Source organism: Struthio camelus, chromosome 1 (assembly GCF_040807025.1).
Source record: "Struthio camelus isolate bStrCam1 chromosome 1, bStrCam1.hap1, whole genome shotgun sequence".
In the NCBI taxonomy this organism is placed as follows: domain Eukaryota; kingdom Metazoa; phylum Chordata; class Aves; order Struthioniformes; family Struthionidae; genus Struthio; species Struthio camelus.
This window is the reverse complement of record NC_090942.1, coordinates 136,445,286-136,465,155: the sequence shown is the minus strand read 5'-3', so window position 1 is coordinate 136,465,155 and position 19,870 is coordinate 136,445,286. Positions and strand designations below refer to the sequence as shown.

At 40.4% G+C, this 19,870-nt stretch overlaps 1 protein-coding gene across 7 annotated transcripts in view; it reads left to right on the top strand.

The window, feature by feature from the left end:
• The window catches only part of CNKSR2 (connector enhancer of kinase suppressor of Ras 2), a 225,655-nt gene that overhangs the window by 69,663 nt on the left and 136,122 nt on the right, over window positions 1–19,870 (top strand). For all 7 annotated transcript variants that reach the window (XM_068918107.1, XM_068918098.1, XM_068918117.1 and 4 more), the window contains exon 5: window positions 10,180–10,221. In XM_068918107.1, the coding sequence (XP_068774208.1) occupies window positions 10,180–10,221 (42 nt within the window). The remainder of the gene's footprint in view (window positions 1–10,179; window positions 10,222–19,870) is intronic.

Here is a 19,870-nt window from a genome sequence, read left to right as displayed (position 1 = left end):
TTTTTATATATTATATATATATATATGTATATGAGAAAGTTGTAACACATTGAAAATAATATTGACAGAAATTTAGAGTAGCTTTGTATTCTTCAACTGCTGATCTTATGCAAGATTTTCTGTTGCACAAGGTTCAAAGCAGCACTCAGAAGTACTGGAGTTTCAGGAAGCATATTATCCCGTGCAGCTGTTTTCTTCACATTTAGAAGTCAATGTATAATGTATAAGGTACAATAGAAGTTAAAGGATTGTTGGAAATATGAAAATGGCTTTTGTTTACAAAAAGCAATATCAAAGCAGCTTGAATTTACGCTCTTTAGCAATGTTTTCCTCTTGTTGAAAGTAGGGTAGCTTATTTCTGTACAGCACATTTTATAGAAAATTTCCTATGTAATTTAATGTAATGTAAAAGTGCCTGAGGTGCTTAACATAGATGGCTTTTTCTGATTCTGATAGTTTATTTCTGCTATTGTTCTGTAATTTCTTTCTTGAAGTAGCTACTTGTAGGTATATTACCATCTTTAGAGTTAAGTTTCGGAGTCCTTTTTGAGCTCGGATTAGGCACTAAGTGCTCAAAAGTTAACATATTCATAGTCTGTGGGGATATAAGCCACTGCTAAAAAATATCTCATGCCTCACACATTATCACTGAGATATATACTGTAAAGAGTTTTTTCCTAAACTTTTGTAGTCTGTGATTTGACATTTTCAAAGTAGCTTATGAAGTCACTGTATACCTTAATAAAACCCTACCCCCTGCAGCCCTGTGAATTTGTGACCTTGGTTTTCTTTTTGATTCTTAGAGGAAGTAGTCTCTTTTCCTTATGATTAGGGGGGAGGGAGAAAATACGATTGTTGAACACATAAGCTTAGTGACCAGAAAGCAAAAAAGGGGTTGATGTTGGTTTGTTTTGTTTGTTTTTCTTCCAGATTAACGATTGGCAACCTCAGAACATGGGGGAAATTGAAACACAAAGCAGGATAGTTTGAGGAAAAAAAGAAGGCACCTTTTGATGGAATATATTCTGGGAAAGTGATGTAGCTATTAGACTTTTCCAAGAAAAGGAGCCAGAGTGGGTCAAGGTGACAGTGAAAGAGCAAGGGCTGCTTGGGTTAATTGATCCACACAATGGGAAGCACTACCAGAACGTAGCAGAAAGGCCATGGAAATTCAAGTCAAGTGTAGAGAGAGATCAAAAATGTATTCTGCTGTCTCATAAGTTTCTTTTAAATAAAACTTGTGCTTTTTTTTCCTCAGAGTGACCATGTGGTGGCTGTGTCAGTGCTGGCTGAGTAGCATCCCAGATCCCATTTAGATGGAGGCAGACAGAGAATATGTGCCATGCTTCCTGCGTTGCTCTTCATAAAAGCTAAATTTAATCACTAATGACATTGGGTTATGATTATATCATCATATCAGTAGAAGTGAAGACTAATACTTTGGAAGCTCTGGTTTCTCTTTCTAGTCTTTGTAACCCAGTGAAGGGAAGCAGGATTTCAACTTCAGTGTGGTGAATCACAGAAACTGTGTGTTGCTAGGTAGCTAGTGGGAGCTTTGAGCACGAAAAAAAGTACAGGGTCAAGCTTATTTTGGGAAGGTAATATGTGAGATATATCTGTGTTCATTTGCTTAAATCTATTAAAAATACCTCAAGAATTTCAGAAGATCCGATACGAAATGTTCAAGTGATAGCTGAGCCTGAGATACCATCTACTTAATAGAACCTGAGAAAAAATAATGATGTTTAATTTTATTTCCTCTGTGGCAGAATAAGCCAGGCACTCTATACATCTTGAAACATTTTGCTGCAATTGTATTTTATAGATCAGAATGATTATCAAAGACAATAGTGAAGGAAAAACAAAGGTAGAAAACTGAGAAGTTATTTACCTTTAAATAGTCTTGGAAGTGACATGGGAAACTTAAGAACTGGCACAGCAGACTGATATTACTGCAAACTATTTTTTGCATGTCAGTGTAGAATATTTAGTTTTGGATGTCTGACAATAATTTTTCTGGATAAGAGGAGTGGAAAAAAGGGGTGTTCTGGGTTTAGATTTCTCCCTTAGGTGGAACATTCTTGCCTCATTTCCAAGCTCTTGCCTGTTGATAGTTGCACTGGAATTTTTTTTTTTACCTGCTAACTGAAAAAGTCTCTACATAGAGAAATCACCTCAGGAGCTGAAATGCAATTTAGACCATGTAGAATCCCGCAGGATATGGGCAAGTACCAATATGATTTTTGTCAGTGCAGAAATACTTGCTATGACTTCTGGCCTAAAAGTATACCAGCTCATTTTAGAAATACTATATTAGGAAGGAGTGTTACTTTCTATATGCAGAGTAAGAACTAATATGTGACCAGATGCCAAAGGAAAGCAAGATGGAGTCCTTTACAGTAGGGAGGGGAGAAATAGCTGGAAATGGAAAATGACTTCAGAAAGGTAGAAGAAAAGCGTTTCGTTTACACATTGCATCTCTACTAATCTAGAGAGCAATTTTTTCCTAGTAGTTGCTTGATCTGTGGGTGATTTATGTAAGTTGTGTTTAATTTTTACATGAAGAATTCTGTTACTATGGTGATAGGTGCCACTCCGTACAGATTGTTTAAATAATATTAAAGCAATTCTTTGTACTCTGTAAGCTGGGTAATTGCTATTAGTTTGTACACAAGTGTTGTGAACTTAAAAGAGAATTGCAGTTTCATGAAATATTCAAGGAAAGGCTCTGGACATTCAGAAGCATGTTAGCTTGTGTAGGACGCGTAGGAAATGTCTTTTTATGTAGCATTTATTTAATAGCTGACATATTTTTCACAGTGGAGAATTTTTCTCTTCCCTTAATATCTTAAATGGTGTGTACTTGCTGTTCTGTTTTCCACCGTCTCCATAGGCTCTGATGTGTGCTTCTGCTGGGGGAGGACAGAGTGGGTTGCTCCACATATGGATGAACCCTGGCTGAAATGTATAGGCGCGGGGAGCAGTAACAGCGTGAAGGCGCCATAGACCCTGTGTCAGGAAGCTGCAGGGGTTGAATAACTGCAGCATAAGTGGAGAAGGAAAGCAGTGTTTCTGAACGGCAGTGGGAAGCAAATCGACAGGATTTGTGTGGGAAGCGAAGAGGAGTTGAAAATGGCACCCAGGTTGTGAGCTGGTGGGACAGAAGGTGGCGGAGCTGTTGACAGAGATAGGGGAAGGAGGGGGACGCGGGGAGAAACGTGATTTCAGCTTTTCAGAGTGCTGCGTTCGGGCTGGTGGCGTATATCCAGCAGGAGACTCGGAGCTGCGAATGTGAACAGAAGGGACGAGAGATCTGTGAATCATCAGCGCAGGGATGATAATTAAAGCAGCATGGTTGTTGGAGGCTGCCGAGCAATAGGGAATGGGTTGTAGAAGAGGGGCGAGCTGAGGACAGAGCTCCCTGGGCCCGCGGCGGGCTCAGGGAGGAGACGCAACCTCAGTGGGAGACTCTTCAGGGAGAAGTTTGGTGGGAAGAAAGTTAGGGAAAGCACACATTCTGGGAAGGCAGCTTATAAGTAGTGTGTACATTTTTAACAATGGCTGTGTGATCTGAAAAATTCCTTTTGTGTGGCAGCAGCCAAGGATTGCCTGTACCAGCACTGGGTTGGTAGATAGCTTAAGAAAAACCTTGCTATTACATTTTGGTTATTTGCATTTTTATTTGCTTTCGCCTGGAAAGGAAAAGGGTATTTGCCCTTCCTCTGCAGCCCTGTCTTTCTTCCAAACATTTATAATTGCCAGCATCCCCCAGGGCCACACCTTTTCCTCCCAAAGCCCTGCTAGGCCTTTTCTACTCAAAGACACAGTAAACCACTGCACCAGGAAGCCTCTGACTGTGTCATGTTCCTAGTCCTTTACCTGTTGGCAGAGAAGAGTATTGTCTGCTTGCCAGCTTTATAGCTTTGGGGATATTTAAGAGTTTTTGTTTTGGGGGTTTTTTTGGAGAGGAGGGATTTGAACAGATCTGCGTATCTGCCACTTTGGGTTTTATTATTCCAGTAATTACTCATGGCACACCTGTAAATCACAGACTGGGCAGTGGAGTTCCCTAACAGCCTTCAGTTTGCTATCCATTACGCTTCATGGAACACAGCAACATTTTCCATAGCCTGTACCATATTGAGCAAGTTTATTGCCTCAAAACTCTTCTTGTTTAATTCTGTCATCAGTTGCATTACATGTGTTTTCCATGTGTTTTCTGTTTTAAGTAGTGAAAGACTGGAATTGATTGCATCTATCTTGCCTTTGTACCTATTTGGAAGTTACGTACCCCTGTCTTGGTAGGTGAAAAGCAGCAAAGAGTAATAGTTAAATGAATCTACAGCTACAGCTTTTTTTTTTTTCATGTTTTGGCAAAACTTTAGAATTTCTCATCATTATTGTTTTAAAGAACATTGTTGTTGTTTGTGAGAACCTTTTTTTAAGATTTCAATCTCAGTCTTGTAGCTCTCTTGCCATAGTTAAATTGGGCATAATTCAAACAAAATGAGCCTTCCTAGAGCCAGTGGCACAAATTCCCTTGAGCCAGTGACACTTGATCAAGCTCACAGAGGACTTCCTGAAGCCAGAACAACTGATTTTTGGGGTTGCAGTGCTGAGCATGAAGGGATAGGGAGTTATGGTCTGAGCCTTCTCCATTTAATTATTTTTCATTGTTGCTAAGTAGCAATGCTTACTAACTATCCATTTGACATAGTCGTATTAAAGGATTCCGTTACAGTTTTAATCAGTTTGAGAAGCAAAGAGATTTAAAGGATTGCTTGGCTTATTTCCAACAAATGGGTACATTACTCAAGAGAGATTTTGTACCAAAGGTTTGCCAGTGCTTGAGAGTCTGAGCCTTCTTTCAGGAATAATGTAATTCCTTATTTTTGTTACAAATGGAGAACTGTAGTTACATAGTTTAGAACATAGTTTAGAACATTTTGCGTGACTTTTGAGTAATGGTGACAGCAGTTCTCTGAGACATCTGCTTTTAAGCACTACTTAAAATCTAGTTGTTGTCTTCTTATAACTAGACATGGAAGATGGGTGGAATTGCTCATGAAGGATGCATTTCCCCAGCAATTTCACCACCATTGTAAAAATTATGTTCCCAACCTTGTGTACGTTTTATCAGCTAAAGACAGGTAGAAAGAGTGCTAAATGCGCAAACACCCACATGTAAGTAGCCTTCATGTATATTCAGTTGGACTGCAAAGAAAAACAAACAACAGCAACCAAAAGAACAGTGAGGAAGCTCCGTCATAGACAGCTCAAAAGCTGCCTGGAGAACAAACGCTCTCATGACAAGCTCTTGTCCTTGTGATTTGCTCCAGTTAACTCCAGCACTGTAGTGCTGTGCAGCCTGCTTTTGAGCAATGCTAATGTTGTGTGAATTCAGAGAGGATATCTTTTGGCTAACATGTTACCTGGGAAGCAGGAGATCTGAATTTTCTTCTTGACAACCGTGTAATCTGCTTATGAATGAGTTCTGCCTAGATTTCCTTGCCTTGGAGGAAGAAAATAAATTAGGATGACTAAATACATGAACAAATAAAGCTGGCAAAGAAAGTGCAGGGAAAGAAGTCCTAGCCCTCTCTTGAGCACTCTCATCTAAGAATTACTAGGGGTGCTGAAATGTTGGTTTATCTTGTGTATTTTTAAGCAACTAATAAGCATAATTCTGCAATTCTCCCCTCTGGTATCACTCAGCTATATACATGTATCTGTTTCTTATTTTCTGAGGTAGTGTAACTTTACTCTGAAGTTAAATCATAGAGTTGATAGGAACTTAACACTGCCAGAAAGTGTGCAGTGCAACAGCTGCCTAGAAAATGAGGCACAACCACAAACAATAATAATGGTAGTAATAATAATAAGGTTGTTAGGTTTCAAGATTATAGCCTGTAAGTACCCCAAGAGGAGAAGTCTTTGATGGGTAATTGCAAAAGGTAATTTGACTGGTTGCCAACTCGGATGTGAAAACCGGAACATATATATGCAGAAATAGAAGTGTTTTCTGTTGAATATTATCCTGTATTTATAGTTCTAGGGAACTATAAGAACTTTTTTCTCCTGTGAGTGTATGTGAGCAGTAGCATGCTCTCCATATTTAACATTCTGAGTTGAGATTTAATCAACTCTGGTGCAAAGAAAAGGATCAAAGAGTAGAAAAAGTACTGTTAGCTAACCCGCTTCCCTGCTTCTGTGACATGCTAAGGTAGAGGTTTAAAATGAAGGCAACAGCAGTGAGGGAGAAAGAAAATGACCTGGAAAAGTAAAGCATCATAAGCATTGTTTTTGGAAAATCAAATCCACAAATATTTGTATATTTTATGTTACCTCACATGTGGCATGTTCTAGCCGTATCTGAGGGCAGGCTGGGATGTGTACGTCTGACAGTGTTCTCACCAGTCAGTGCTGCTGTCTTAATTCAATATATCTAATAGTAAATGGCTTTGATAATTATTGCTTACGACATTGTGCTAGGATCTTTGCAGATGAAACTTGTAATATTTGTAGAAATAATGCAGAATTGTGGCTGTGAAGGTTAGAAGTTCTGGAAGAAATGCCATCTAGGTGATGCCTCTCAGCTGAAGTGCAGCATAAGCCTTACTAGTCCTACGCAAAGATTTTCAGCGTATAATAGGACTGAAAGTGCATTGACCCTCTCCCTGGGTGTTATGGGATGTTCTTGGTCTTTTTAACTTCTTCTCCTACTGCAATTTTTCTTTCCCAGTTTTGGAATTATATTTCCCTTTTATTGGTATCTTAATATGCTTCCAACTGTCTCTACTAAGGTCACTTTTGCCATTTTTGATGCATGAGGCAGAGCTGGAAGAGTGACCGTGAAAACCTGACGTTAGTAATTAAGTCGTGCCATTATATTCCCATTTTGTTTCTCTTTGTTTGCAGATGATTCTGCCCCCTTTTCTTTGAAATGGCTATTGACTAATTATTTGACTAAATCTTTAGGAAGTATACATTGACACACCATTTCTAGGCATAGGGGAAAAAAGAACCACTCCTTGCTGCTTTTAAGCAATCTGCACTACTAATGTCTCGTTTAGAAAACAACCTTCTGCTGCTTGAGCTGCAGTTTTGTTTGTTTGGTTAGAGGAAGATCAAATAGCCCAGCATTAGTTACAGCTTGTCAGCATACACGTTTGTGAAGTTCAGAGAATAAAAAGGTAATAACAAAAGATCTTCCCCTTTCTGCATATGTGTATTTCAAGTTGGGGTAATCACAGTCTTGTTTTGCTACGAGACTAGTGAACTGTGACCTTGCAGAGGAGCAAAGCTTGGTTGCGGGTGACAGCTTTGTGCTGCTTTTCTAAAGTAGGAAAAAGTTGACGTTAAACTTATTTGTGATCTGTTTCTCCCCCGGTTGCAATGTTTTGATACTGTGGTTGAACAGGTATCGAAGCAGACCTTTCAGCAGTAAGATCTGGTTTCATGGTCTCGGCACGGAAGGAAGAGCAGTTCTGCAGCTGTGGGTGGTATGCTATTACGAACACAAATTTAGTTCTAAATGTGTAGTTAGTGACTCTTGTTATTCTTCTCAAGTGGTTTAAACTCGTTTAGTTGAAATGAAATGGGTATGAAAAGGCAATAGTTGTAAATGGTAAAGGCCCCCAGTAATAAGTATTCAGTTTATCCTTCTACCTAAGGGATGCTTAAAGAGGGTGGGCTCAGTGTCTTCATCGCTCGCTTAAAAATAAAGCACAAAGCAGTAGAGAGACTTAAAAAAAAATCTGAGGGGAAATAAAGTGTTCACTAGGAATGAAAGCGACATGCAGTTTTTGCTCTTGGGATCGTTCAAAAGCGGTCTCGCCACGCAACTCTGGGGATGGCTGCAGGAAGTTAAAACAAGCTCACGACAATGCAGGGATCAGCTTGGTGACCTTTCAGAGGTTTCTTTGGTTCCTGCACTCCAGGGCTGCTTGAGGCTGTGATGGCATAGAGCTTTGCATTCCTGCACATCTCACTGAGCTAAGGATTGAATAGTGTTTAGTTATTTATCTTATAATATTTAGTCATTTATGTATGGAAAAGAGTATATTTTGGAATTGTTTCTTACCTAGCGCATTAGGTTTACTTTCCTCCAATTTCTGTCTTTTATGGTTTACTGAACTCAAATTGTTATTTTTCCACTTGCCTGAATAGGAAGATGTAACACCAAGTCCAACAATCAGCAGTCCTGTATGTGATAGGCTCATTTAGTGATTTGTCTCCTCAGCCCCTGGATGCGTGTGTGTTGAGGAGAGAATTTAAGGGCGATGCCACCGGTACTCGTTCCTTGGTTAGATAGGACGCCTGTGAAGTTTTGCACTGTCTTTGCTATCTTTGTAGATTCAGAAATGTTATTTATACTATTGTTTTGTCAGAAATAACCATATTTCTTTAGTTTCCTTCGTGATGGTATGGAACTGTTTCATTTCAAGAAAGTAGCAGTGCTTCCCCCTTTATCACTCATTTCTGGTTTGTAATAAGCCTTTATAGCATTTAAAAACCCAGAATCCTTCCTCCCTTAGCAGCAAGAATTATCAGGCAGTATCCTTTTTAAGCTGAATGTTGAACTTGTAGTTATTTCATTTGTAGTATGGATATTTTGCTATGCCTGCTTAGAGGTGCTTCTTTTTTCAGTATAAATGTTGCAATCCCCTCCTGCTGTGTGTAAATGATTCATAAGAATCCATGCAGAACATAGATGTATCCAGACTGAAAATGTTATGTGCCCTCCTACATATAACAATGAAATGTGTGTTTTGCTGCTAAGATTGCAAATACTTCATTGATGTCTGCATATAATTAAACATGTTAGATTTTCTTTCCGGCTGTACTTTTTACATTGGCAAATGTTTCCTGAATGTCAACAGCTGTTAGTAGGAAAATACTCCCTGATGAACCTGCTACTTCTGCATAGGTTTGATTTATATAAAGCTTAAGAACACATTGGCTTTTCTTAGCTTGGGTAACACTAGAAGCATTTCATGGATAAGAATTTCATTTTTTAAAACAGTTGTATATACCAAAGCTCTTTTTCTAACTGCAAAAACTGATTACAAAATGAAAGAATTTGAAAAGCGTGAATAGTTTTCATACTTAAGTGAGTTGTTAGGTAGGGTATAAAGCCTCCATTTGGCTGAACTTGCATGAATTACCTACTATACAGATACAGCATCCGGTAAACTTAGAAAAGAGCGGTTCTTTCACCATCGTTAGCTGTATTTCGCATGCTCTCTGCCTTCTTAGTCCCTGTCTTTCAGTTCTCTGTCCACAGAGATTTTGGCCCTTCGTAAAAACTCTCGCAGCCTCCAGCTTCCCATCTGCTAGTCTTTCTTATAGAAACTGCCTTATATTCTAAATAAAGGCACGGTGATGTGCACATGCTCTCCAACAGGGTGTACATAATATGATGGTCAGGCTCAAGTTTCCTCTGCATTTTTCATTCCACATTTGCCTTCCCACCCATTGTGTGGGGTGTTGTATATAGGCGGTGTTTCATCCTCTTGTTCCACTTCTTCTTCCTAAGTTTTAACTTCCCTCCTTTGGTGGGTTGTGCAAACACGTCAGTTCAGCTCACCAGCAATTGTTCGGCTTGCTTTTCTGACTCCCTTTTACATAACTTTAAATGGAGGACAATTTAGAAGAAATAAGATTAGTTAATCAAAAGTAAAGATAAAATAATGAGGGGGGGGAAGAGGCCATTTTTGTACAGTGACTTTAAACTTGTTTGCTTTGCAGAGTCTTAGACAGTTTTTGGTGGGAGTCTCTCCAGGAGGGTACATTTCAGGCTGTTGCCAATATCTTTGGTTTTCAGTGTTCCTTCTAGAAGTAGACGGCTTTTCTCCATGGTTAGGGACTGCTAGTTGAAGCCACCTGTCCAGCGTACATGTGGCCAGCTGGTATGCCCCAAAAGGGTGTAAAGAGCAGGAAGATGATCATCTGCCTCAAGGAGGCAGCAACAACAACAATGAATGGCAAAGAAATTGGTACTTCCTCTCTGTGGCGATCTCACATGTTGCTTACGTACATTCGGGTTGAGACAGAGAAATCTTTTGTTTCAGCCTAAGGGCTTTCCAGTATGATTCAATTCTTTTTAGAGATAAATCTAGGAAGGGTAATTGATTGCATGGTTGAGTTTAACCTCCCTTTTCTGCTTTGCTTTTTCAGGATTGCACAGTATATGAAACGGAGAATAAAATTCTACACGTGGTGAGTAGTCTTCTAGATTTCTATTAATAAATATATTTGTTATTGAGTACATAGGATTTTATGTGTGTTTTGTGCTTTTTGTATGTAATGCCAATGTGATAGTGAACTAGTCTGGGTTTGACTGACTGGTGAATGTATGGAAATGATTCTGAATAGTTACTGACGTTACAGAAGCCAAAGTCGGCCTCTGAGAAGCAAGGAACTTTGCAAGGGCTTGTGTTTCAGTCTGGTTCAGTCCCATCTGTTATTTGTAAAACAAGGTCAGAGGAATGATTTTGCAAAATGGCATTTTATTCTAGAGCGCTGATTGCTAGGCTTCTATGAAATCATATATATTTATGTTAGTGATACAGTTTCATTTCTACAGCTTTATTCCCCTTAGCTGTTTGGAGCCAGTCTCATAATAGGAAAATTAATGCAATACTTTCCTGTTGAATTCTCAGCAGAAATACAATGGTCTATTCCCAGAAGCTGTAGTTTTATTGGATGAGATGGCAAAAACTTGAGCAAACTTTGTCTGAAAACTACTGAGATGACACAGCACCTAACCTTAAAATATTAAATTGCCTTTCATGCTGTGGCTGTGGTTTAGTGAGTATTAAGTTAACCCTGACCCTGTTTCTAAAAGTTAGATATGAAGATATAGTTCTTAAGAGTGAGTAATGAATTGATTTAATGTAATAATGAAACAGATAATATTTTACATCTCACTTTATTTCACATTTGGGTAGGTTTTGATATCTAATTTTTCATATTACTGAACTTGAGCAGAAAAAAAAATATGTTTCTTTGTTTTAAAATGTGAGCTTCTCAGTTAATTTTGCTATACGTTTTTTTTCAGTGCTCCCATATCAAATGCATGGTGAACTGAATTCTGTAAGCTTTTGACACTTTGATTTCACAGTGATGTGGAATAAAAAGTCTTCTTGTATTTTTAAGTTTCACTGACATTTTCCCCTGTGGGACGCAAAGAATTAGCATTTTTAGTAAGGCTGACATCATCATCTTTGCTATGCTGATCTCTGCAAGCATTTAAGTAATGAAGTCTTTAATTGCATAATCTTGGCAAAAGTTGAAGTGCTGTAAGTTTGAGATCGTTACATATAGCCTAGTTTTCAATGCATGCTTGTTTTCTCTTGTAGGAGCCAAGAGTTCTGACATCTGCTATATCCAATTTATATCATTTACAAAGTAGTAAAGGGAGTAAAGGGTGCTGGCAATCTTTAAAGTTGATGCAGCATCAGTTAATATAGTCTTCAATAGAAAATTCTAAGGAATTTGAGAGGGATTAGTTTAAGATAGGTGAATGGACAAATTGGAGACGGGTTTCAAAAGTTACATTATCTTACATCATTCAGCCTCACACAGGCTTCTTGCTTTAATTAACAGCAACAACGTTGTGGTGACAGGTGGACATATGTATTATTGTGGAGAGCTTAATTAGGTTCTATGATTAGCACTCAGGCTTGCAAGGGAAGCGTGAACATGTTGTTGAACTTTTTGCTAAAGCTTAGAATTAAAAGTGACTGTATGTATCACACTGGCTAAATTGGATCAGTTCTGACTGTTGCATTTTACCTGATGAAAGCTGACCAAAGCAATTGAGGAAAGAGATAAATCTGCAATTGAACAATTAGAAGTTGGAAGCTGAAATCATATTTTGAATTTGAAAGGGAATATTTTATAAGTGCAACTGCAAAGGTTGATGACCGAATTAGAATTGAAAGAAGTCACAGTTCCTTCCAATTCCTCTCCCTGGAAGGCGAAGAAAGGTGCTTTATCCTATTAGACAATCTGAAGAGGAAATAGTCTAAGAAGTAGATTAAAAAATGAGGTGAAAAGGGATTATGATATCCTACTGATGTCAAGATCTTGAGAGAAATTATGGCAGCTGTTATGTCACATAAGTCCAAAAAGATAGGACGTTGGATACTTAACAGACAATAGAATATATGAATGCGCACGCATGCAGAGGAGTCAGACTCAAGATGTTCTAGAGGGCGATTAAGAATTTAAAACTCCTGTTAATAGACTGTATATCAGTAAATTTGGATGTGAATGGTAAAAAGAAGTTTCCCTGATACAAAAAGAATAGCAGTACATTTTAATAAAGCCTAGAAACAATCTAGAATGTAAAATGCCGGAAGAAGTAGGACAGATTGGCAGGAGAGGACACACACACACACAAAGTATGAATATTATAGATAGAGAAAATGAAATTTGCTCTTCTTAAGTTTCAAGACCAAAATACCAGAAGTCCTTCTTTGACTAGATGTCCCATCAGCAAACCATGGTAACTTCAGCAGGTAGCAGAAGTAATGGTAAAGGTGGTGGAGACGCCAACAAGGAGAGATGTGCTGCTACACTGTAAAATAACAAACAAAGAAGGTCGGGTTGGAGATGTGAAGGTTGGGGGCAGCCTTGGCTACAGTGACCATGAGATGGTGGAGTTCAGGATCCTACGAGGAGGAAGCAGGGCAATGAGTAGGATTGCAACCCTGGACTTTGGGAGAGCTAACTTTGGCCTCTTCAGGGACCTACTTGGAGGAATCTCATGGGGTAGGGCCCTAGAAGGAAGAGGGGTCGAGGAGAGCTGGATAATATTGAAGTGTCACTTCCTCCAAGCTCAAGACAGGTGCATCCCTCTGAGGAAGAAGTCCAGCAAAGTGGGCGGGAGACCTGCATGGATGAGCAAGGAACTCCTGGCAAAACTCCGACAGAAGAAGGAAGTGTACAGAACGTGGAAAAGGGGACAGGCCACTGGGGAGGAATACAGGGACGTTGTCAGAGCGTGCAGGGATGCGACGAGGAAGGCTAAGGCCCAGTTGGAATTAAATCTGGCAAGGGATGTCAAGGACAACAAGAAGGGCTTCTTCCAATACATCAATAGCAAAAGGAAGACTAGGGAAAACGTGGGCCCGCTGCTGAATGGGGCGGGTGCCCTGGTATCGAAGGATACGGAGGAGGCAGAGTTACTGAATGCCTTCCTTGCTTCAGCCTGTACTGCTAAGGCCAGCCCTGGGGAATTCCAGACGCTGGGGCCAAGAGAGGAATGCTGGAGAAAGGAAGACTCTCCCTTGGTGGAGGAGGATCTGGTTAGAGATCATTTGGGCAAACTTGACATCCACAAATCCATGGGCCCCAATGGGATGCACCCAGGAGTGCTGAGAGAGCTGGTGGATGTTATTGCTGGGCCACTCTGCATCATCTTGGAAAGGTCCTGGAGAACAGGCGAGGTGCCTGAGGGCTGGAAGAAAGCCAGTGTCACTCCGGTCTTCCCAAAGGGCAAGGAGGAGGAGCCAGGAAACTCCAGGCCTGTCAGCCTCACCTCCAGCCCTGGCAAGGTGATGGAACAGCTCACTGGAGGTCCTCACTAAGCATGTGGAGGACAAGAAGGTGACCGGGAGTAGTCAGCATGGATTCACCAAAGGGGAAGTCATGCTTGACCAATCTGATAGCCTTCTCTGATGGGATGACTGGCTGGGTAGATGAGGGGAGAGCAGTGGCTGTTGTCTGCCTGGACTTCAGCAAGGCTTTTGACGCTGTCTCCCATCACATCCTCCTAGGTAAGCTCAGGAAGTGTGGGTTGGATGAGTGGAGAGTGAGGTGGATGGAGAAGTGGCTGGATGGCCGAGCTCAGAGGAGTGTGGTCAGTGGTGCAGAGTCTAGTTGGAGGCCTGTAGCTAGCGGTGTCCCCCAGGGGTCACTCCTGGGTCCAGTCTTGTTCAATGTATTCATCAATGACCTGGAGGAAGGGACAGAGCACACCCTCAGCAAGTTTGCTGCTGATACCAAACTGGGGGGAGTGGCTGACACACCAGAAGGCTGTGCTGCCATTCAGAGGGACCTGGACAGGCTGGAGAGGTGGACGGAGAGGACCCTCCTGAATTTCCACAAAGGCAAGTGCAGGGTCCTGCAGCTGGGGAGGAAGAACCCCCCATGCAGCAGTACAGGCTGGGGGTTGACCAGCTGGAAAGCTGCTCTGCAGAGAAGGACTTGGGAGTGCTGGTGGACAACAAGTTAAGCATGAGGCAGCAATGTGCTGTTGTGGCCAAGAAGGCCAAGGGGATCCTGGGGTGCCTTAGGCAGCGTGTTGCCAGCAGGTGGAGGGAGGTGATCCTGCCCCTCTCCTCAGCCCTGGGGAGGCCTCACCTGGAGTCCTGTGTCCAGTGCTGGGCTCCCCAGTACAGGAGAGACATGGCAGTACTGGAGAGAGTCCAGTGGAGGGCTGCAAAGATGATGAGGGGACTGGAGCATCTCTCCTGTGAGGAAAGGCTGAGAGAGCTGGGCCTGTTGAGCCTGGAGAAGAGAAGACTGAGAGGTGATCTCATCAATGTCTACAAGTATGTGAAGGGAGGGTGTCGAGAGGATGGGGCCAGACTCTTCTCCGTGGTGCCCAGGGACAGGACAAGAGGCAACGGGCACAAACTGAACCACAGGCAGTTTTGCCTGAACGTGAGGAAAAACAACTTTCCTGTGAGGGTGAGTGAGCACTGGCACAGGTTGCCCAGAGAAGCTGTGGAGTCTCCTTTGCTGGAGATACTCAAAACCCGCCTGGACGCGATCGTGGGCAATGTGCTCTCGAGGACCCTGGTTGAGCAGGGGGGTTGGTCTAGATGATCTCCAGAGGTCCCTTCCAACCTCAACCATTCTGTGATTCTGTAATACGTTACTAGTTAGTGTGGTTAGTGCCATATCCAGCTACCTTTGAATGTTTGGATACCAATGTATAGCTGCATAGGCTGGGATGGGTTCAAGAAAAGCTTGAATTCAAAGCCCTCAGCCCATCCTGCGTGATTTCACCACACGTTTCCTCACAGAAGTGAAAGGCAAAGATGACAACTGATTAGCACTTCCTGTAATTAATCCATGGAAATTCCCTTTGCAAGGCATTGTTCTCAATAAGGTTTGAAGCCAAATTTTAAAAGATTTACTATCCTTTTTACGTAAGGGGAAAAAAAAAAGTCTTCAGCTACAGCAACTAAAATGAATTATATGACAAATATGTACTACTGTTCTTTAGGATGCAGAGAAATTTGGCACCTTTGGAACAGATTGGTAGATCAAGGTAGTTGACCTTGGTCCACATTACCTGTAGGTGGTTTGGTGGTTTACTTTAGAACGGACCGAATTCGTGTCTGGAGTTGAACGTCCGCATCATTCACATGGCTCAGAGTGCTGTTTGGGGGCAGCTGCCCTGGCTGAGGGGCAGCGCTGTGGGCACACATGTCCTATGGAGCTGCTATCCTGTTCCCACCAGAACCAGCCAGCTTTATGCTTTCCCAAGGTGGAGAGCATGTGGGCACAGTCAGGGGACCTGAGACCTCTCTGCTGCTCTGTAGCAAATTGTGGCTACAGGTAACAGCCAAAGTTGAGCAGTCGCCACTCCTTTGCCCTTCCCTCTAAAGCATGATGGGAGCAGTTAGCCAGCAAGGGAAAGAGCCTCAATTAAGTGCCTGATCAGTTTGTTTAAATGAGATTAACTAAGAAATAGTTAATGTGTTAGAATTCTAATGCCAGTAATTTCTGTCGTTAGAAGCAAATATACGTTTTCTGTCTTTCTCAGCTCATGGTGTGGGTGTTTGTGTGGAGAGACTGCTGAATCACCTTATCCATAGATAATATGTTTTAATGTCAATAAACTTATTCTACTGTTAACTTTTTGACAGCGTGGATATGTTTTAAGTAATTGCATTCTGTGGAGATGAAACCCTATAGCTTTTCTTTTGTTTAAAGAAAGAAGTATTTCTGTTTGCTTTTCAAGCAATTGGGGTTTCAAATACCATGTAAAAGCAATTTTGATTGTGAGTCACAATATTAGTTTAAGTAGTAAACTAGTCTATATTATTCAGCTAAAAACATGAAGCAAATCTAAGGGAAAAAGGTGTTATGAAAAACTGATTAAGTTTTAAGAAGAAATTGCCTACCTCGATTTGTTTATTTCTTCTAAATGGGAGTTGCAAAGTACGCCTTTTGGAAAAAATGACTCTTCTAAAATTTTCTGCCCTTAAATTGCAAGTGTGTAGAAATACTTATTTTAAAGACAACTATATTCCTTAAAGTTTTTCCATGTGAGTTCACTGAAACACTAGGTTTCTGTGGAATAAGAAGCATAAAACCATATAGGAATAGTGAGTGTGGTTTTTGCTCATTAAAATGTTGATGCTTCTGAAATATTCATGAATACAGAGAAAATACTTCATATTTCTACCATCTCCAGTTTCCCAGTACTTTTTTTCCAGTTTACTTTTTGCTCAGTAAGCCATGTAACAAATAAATAATATAATAATAATAAATGTAATAATTTATAAATACCAACAGAAAATGAATTCCAACAGAAATAGATGGCAGTAGAAAATATTGACTTAACGAGAGTGTTTAAAATACAGTGGGACTAAATATGAAGCTATTGCTGTGATGCTTACATTAAAACTGGAAATTAATACACTATTGCTAGTCTATTTTTAGACTCTTTAAGTTATGTTGATTTAACTTGAGCTGATAAAGTGTATGGAAAACTACTCAGCTTAAAAGGGTATCTGTTCAGCTTATTTCGGGAGCTGTGTTAGTGGTTGTGAAACTCTGATGGAGCTTCAAAAGCCTTGAAGAGTAGTTCATTGATCCCATCCAGCTGTTCAAGGCTATAAACGATGGAAATGTCTAGTTCAGATTAATCCATGTGAAGCAATACAGTGAGACCAAAGCAAGCAGGAGTAATTGTAGAAAGCAGAAGCAGAGCACCATTCAGCTTAGTAGTTTTTCACTGAATTTCTTCTTTTAATTCTGTAAAAAAAGAGACTGTCTTCCTAAGGAATATAACTTTCTTAAAAATCCACTGCTTGCCCCCTACCCTAGTTTTATTGAATTGGAAAACTGTAGAAAGTAAACTGTAGACTGAAATTAATATTCAGAAGGTTTTGAAAAACAAATGAGCTATTGCTAAATTAATAAATGAAAAGAAGTAAAGGATCAGAATGTTCTCCTTTTGCTAAGAGCCAGGCAGACTCTACAGTAATGATGATTTACTGCTGCCCACTATAGTTGTTGTAAAACTGTAGGGTTATTGCTTAAAAATGCATTGTCAAGGGCATCTTTATGATGATCTCAAAGAGCAAAAAAGAAAAAGTAATCATCTGCCTCCTTTCAAGTGCCTATTACCTTGCAAACTGGTCCTGGCAAGCCTCACTCACTCTCTTAGATGCTTCTCTTTTTTTGCATTTCGAATAAGACTTAGCTCATTGCTTCAACTTTGTGTATATACGAACAGAAGCCCAAGCCAAGACAGCTCTGAGACTGCTGCAGTTATGGAGGTATTCCCTACAGTACAACATGTTTTGCAGCAGAATTAATTGAATAACAATCATTTGGTGTGGGTTAAACTAACTAGTTAGACTCAGTGCTCATGTATCAAGCTACTTTGGCCTGGCCAGATGTAACTGACTGTGAGCATTTTTTTTTTCAAACAGGTTAATCTTAACATTGCCAAGGCATTTTTTCTTACCTTTAGCACTGCATTTCCGCATATCTCATTGCCATCCCATCCCTCATCCAAATGACGTGTATGAGGGAACTCATGGTGGGGCAGCTGGCGCTCTTCTTGCCCTCAGCCCGGGAAACGTGTTTGAGCCCGAGTGCTCCAGTGCTGCAAACGTGGGGCAAGATAGATTTAAGCTTGGTCACCAGCCTGGGAAGAACTAACAAATACAAGTCTCTGTGCTCAGCCGGAAATGTCTGGCAACCCTACAGCTGCCTGAAAGGAACAGCTGAAAATTGTGTTTGTTGGGGAAAACACAGCTTGTGGAGGCCTTTGAAGGTAGCTGCATAGAAAACTACTTCCACAGTGCTGCAGAAGACAGAAGTCATTTTGCCAGTACAAATTGAAGTAGCCACAGAGCTGTTTGTTAGCACCAAAACTAAGAAAGATGCAAATCTAATTTAGTTACCTTTACGTCCTCATCCCCTTGACTGAAAGGAGGAACAGTTATGGAAAATCTATTAGAAACTTTGGGAAATCTATTAGAAATCTATTATGGAAAATCTATTAGAAACACTACAGTTAAAAAATATAGGTAAGAAACTAGGTGTGATCTTTTATTCTTCATGCTCTGGGGCATAAACTAGTTACCTACTGAGCGAAAGAAATTCTTTCCCTTCCTTTGGTACAATTGCTGAATTTGTACCAAATAACTAGATGCTCTGTAGCGATTTTGTTTGACCCTCCTTTGAATCGTTTAGCTTTGCACATTAGGGCTGTGGTGTAGCTACAATCTGCAATTATAAATTTGTCACTGAATAGAGGGGAAAATTTATAACTGAAGTTCAGTGATGTGTTATTGCAGAAGAGAGCTGAAATCATCACTGTAAACCTTATGTTGAGAACAGGGGCTGTGTTTAAAAAAAAAAAAAAAAGGCAAAAAAAAGGAAGAGGAAATGTAATCATCTGCTGATTTCTCTCAGTTGATTTGTTCATTTTTTGTAGCTTGCTCTTTCATATTTTATTTCTGGGTTTTTGTTTGTCTTGGCCAAGTCCTTCTGTTCATGCTGAAGTTCATGCTGAAGGCTGAGTGCGGCCTGAGAAAGGCTGGGCATTTTTAATGCCTGCTGATTTTCATAGGAGCAATTGAATGCTCATTCTCCTGCATTCCTACTGTATCTAGTGACTGATACTTGCTTAGCATTTTCAAGCCTGTTTCTGTCAATGTATAAACATGGCACATTGACATTTGGGGATACGTCCTTTAGAAAAATTATTCCTTAGCAGACTTTCATTGCATATCAAAGAACAGCTCTCCCTCTCCTTTCTTGCAATAGGTTGGTTTGAATTGCTTAAAGATGTACGGTGTCTGGCAGCAACATTTGCAACTGCATTGCTCGCACTTTCTGATTGTCAAAGCTACTTCCTAGAACTGTCTCTTACTCAGTATGTTCCTCTGTTATCCTCAATACAAGCAACGGCCGCTGCACATTTATTTTTGCAAGGATTATGAGTGGCAGGCATGCTAAGATACCTTGTTGCTTTGGCTGCTTTCCCCTGCAGCATTAAAATACAGTATTTTCCACATCCTCCTTAGTGTTCTAAGGCAGAGTCTTCCCTTGACCAGTTGTCTAACTATAGTCTTTCATTGTCCTTTATAAATGTGTAATCTTTTCTGGAATCAGAAAGTAGGAAAGGGGGCAGCGCTAGATCAGTTTGCATATTACGCTTTTCTTTTATCTTTGGAAAATACAGCTGAGTTACCCAGCCCAGGGCTGAAGAGCAGCTATATCTCCTGAATCAATTTTCTACATTTACGAACCTATTTTGTACTGAAAGGCGAGCCAGGTATTTTTAAAATTACGTTGCAATGGGGAATCAACAGTTATGCAGGTATGATAAAGGATCTTGATCCCGTTAACAATGCTTTTGTAATCAGAAATGTAATTTTAGCAAGTACCAAAAGGTAACTACCATTTGAGGCAAAAGGTACTTTGTAGTCTCATCAGTTTTTAGTGAAACTAATATATGCCGTTGATACCACTTGTGCTGAATAGGCTGTGCTGAAAAATGATGCATTCATAAATTGTTTAGAATAAAATGAGTAGCAAAAGTGCACTGTTTGTGTGCTTGTATTCCGCTCAAATGAATTGAGTAGCCTCTATGCAAAATATT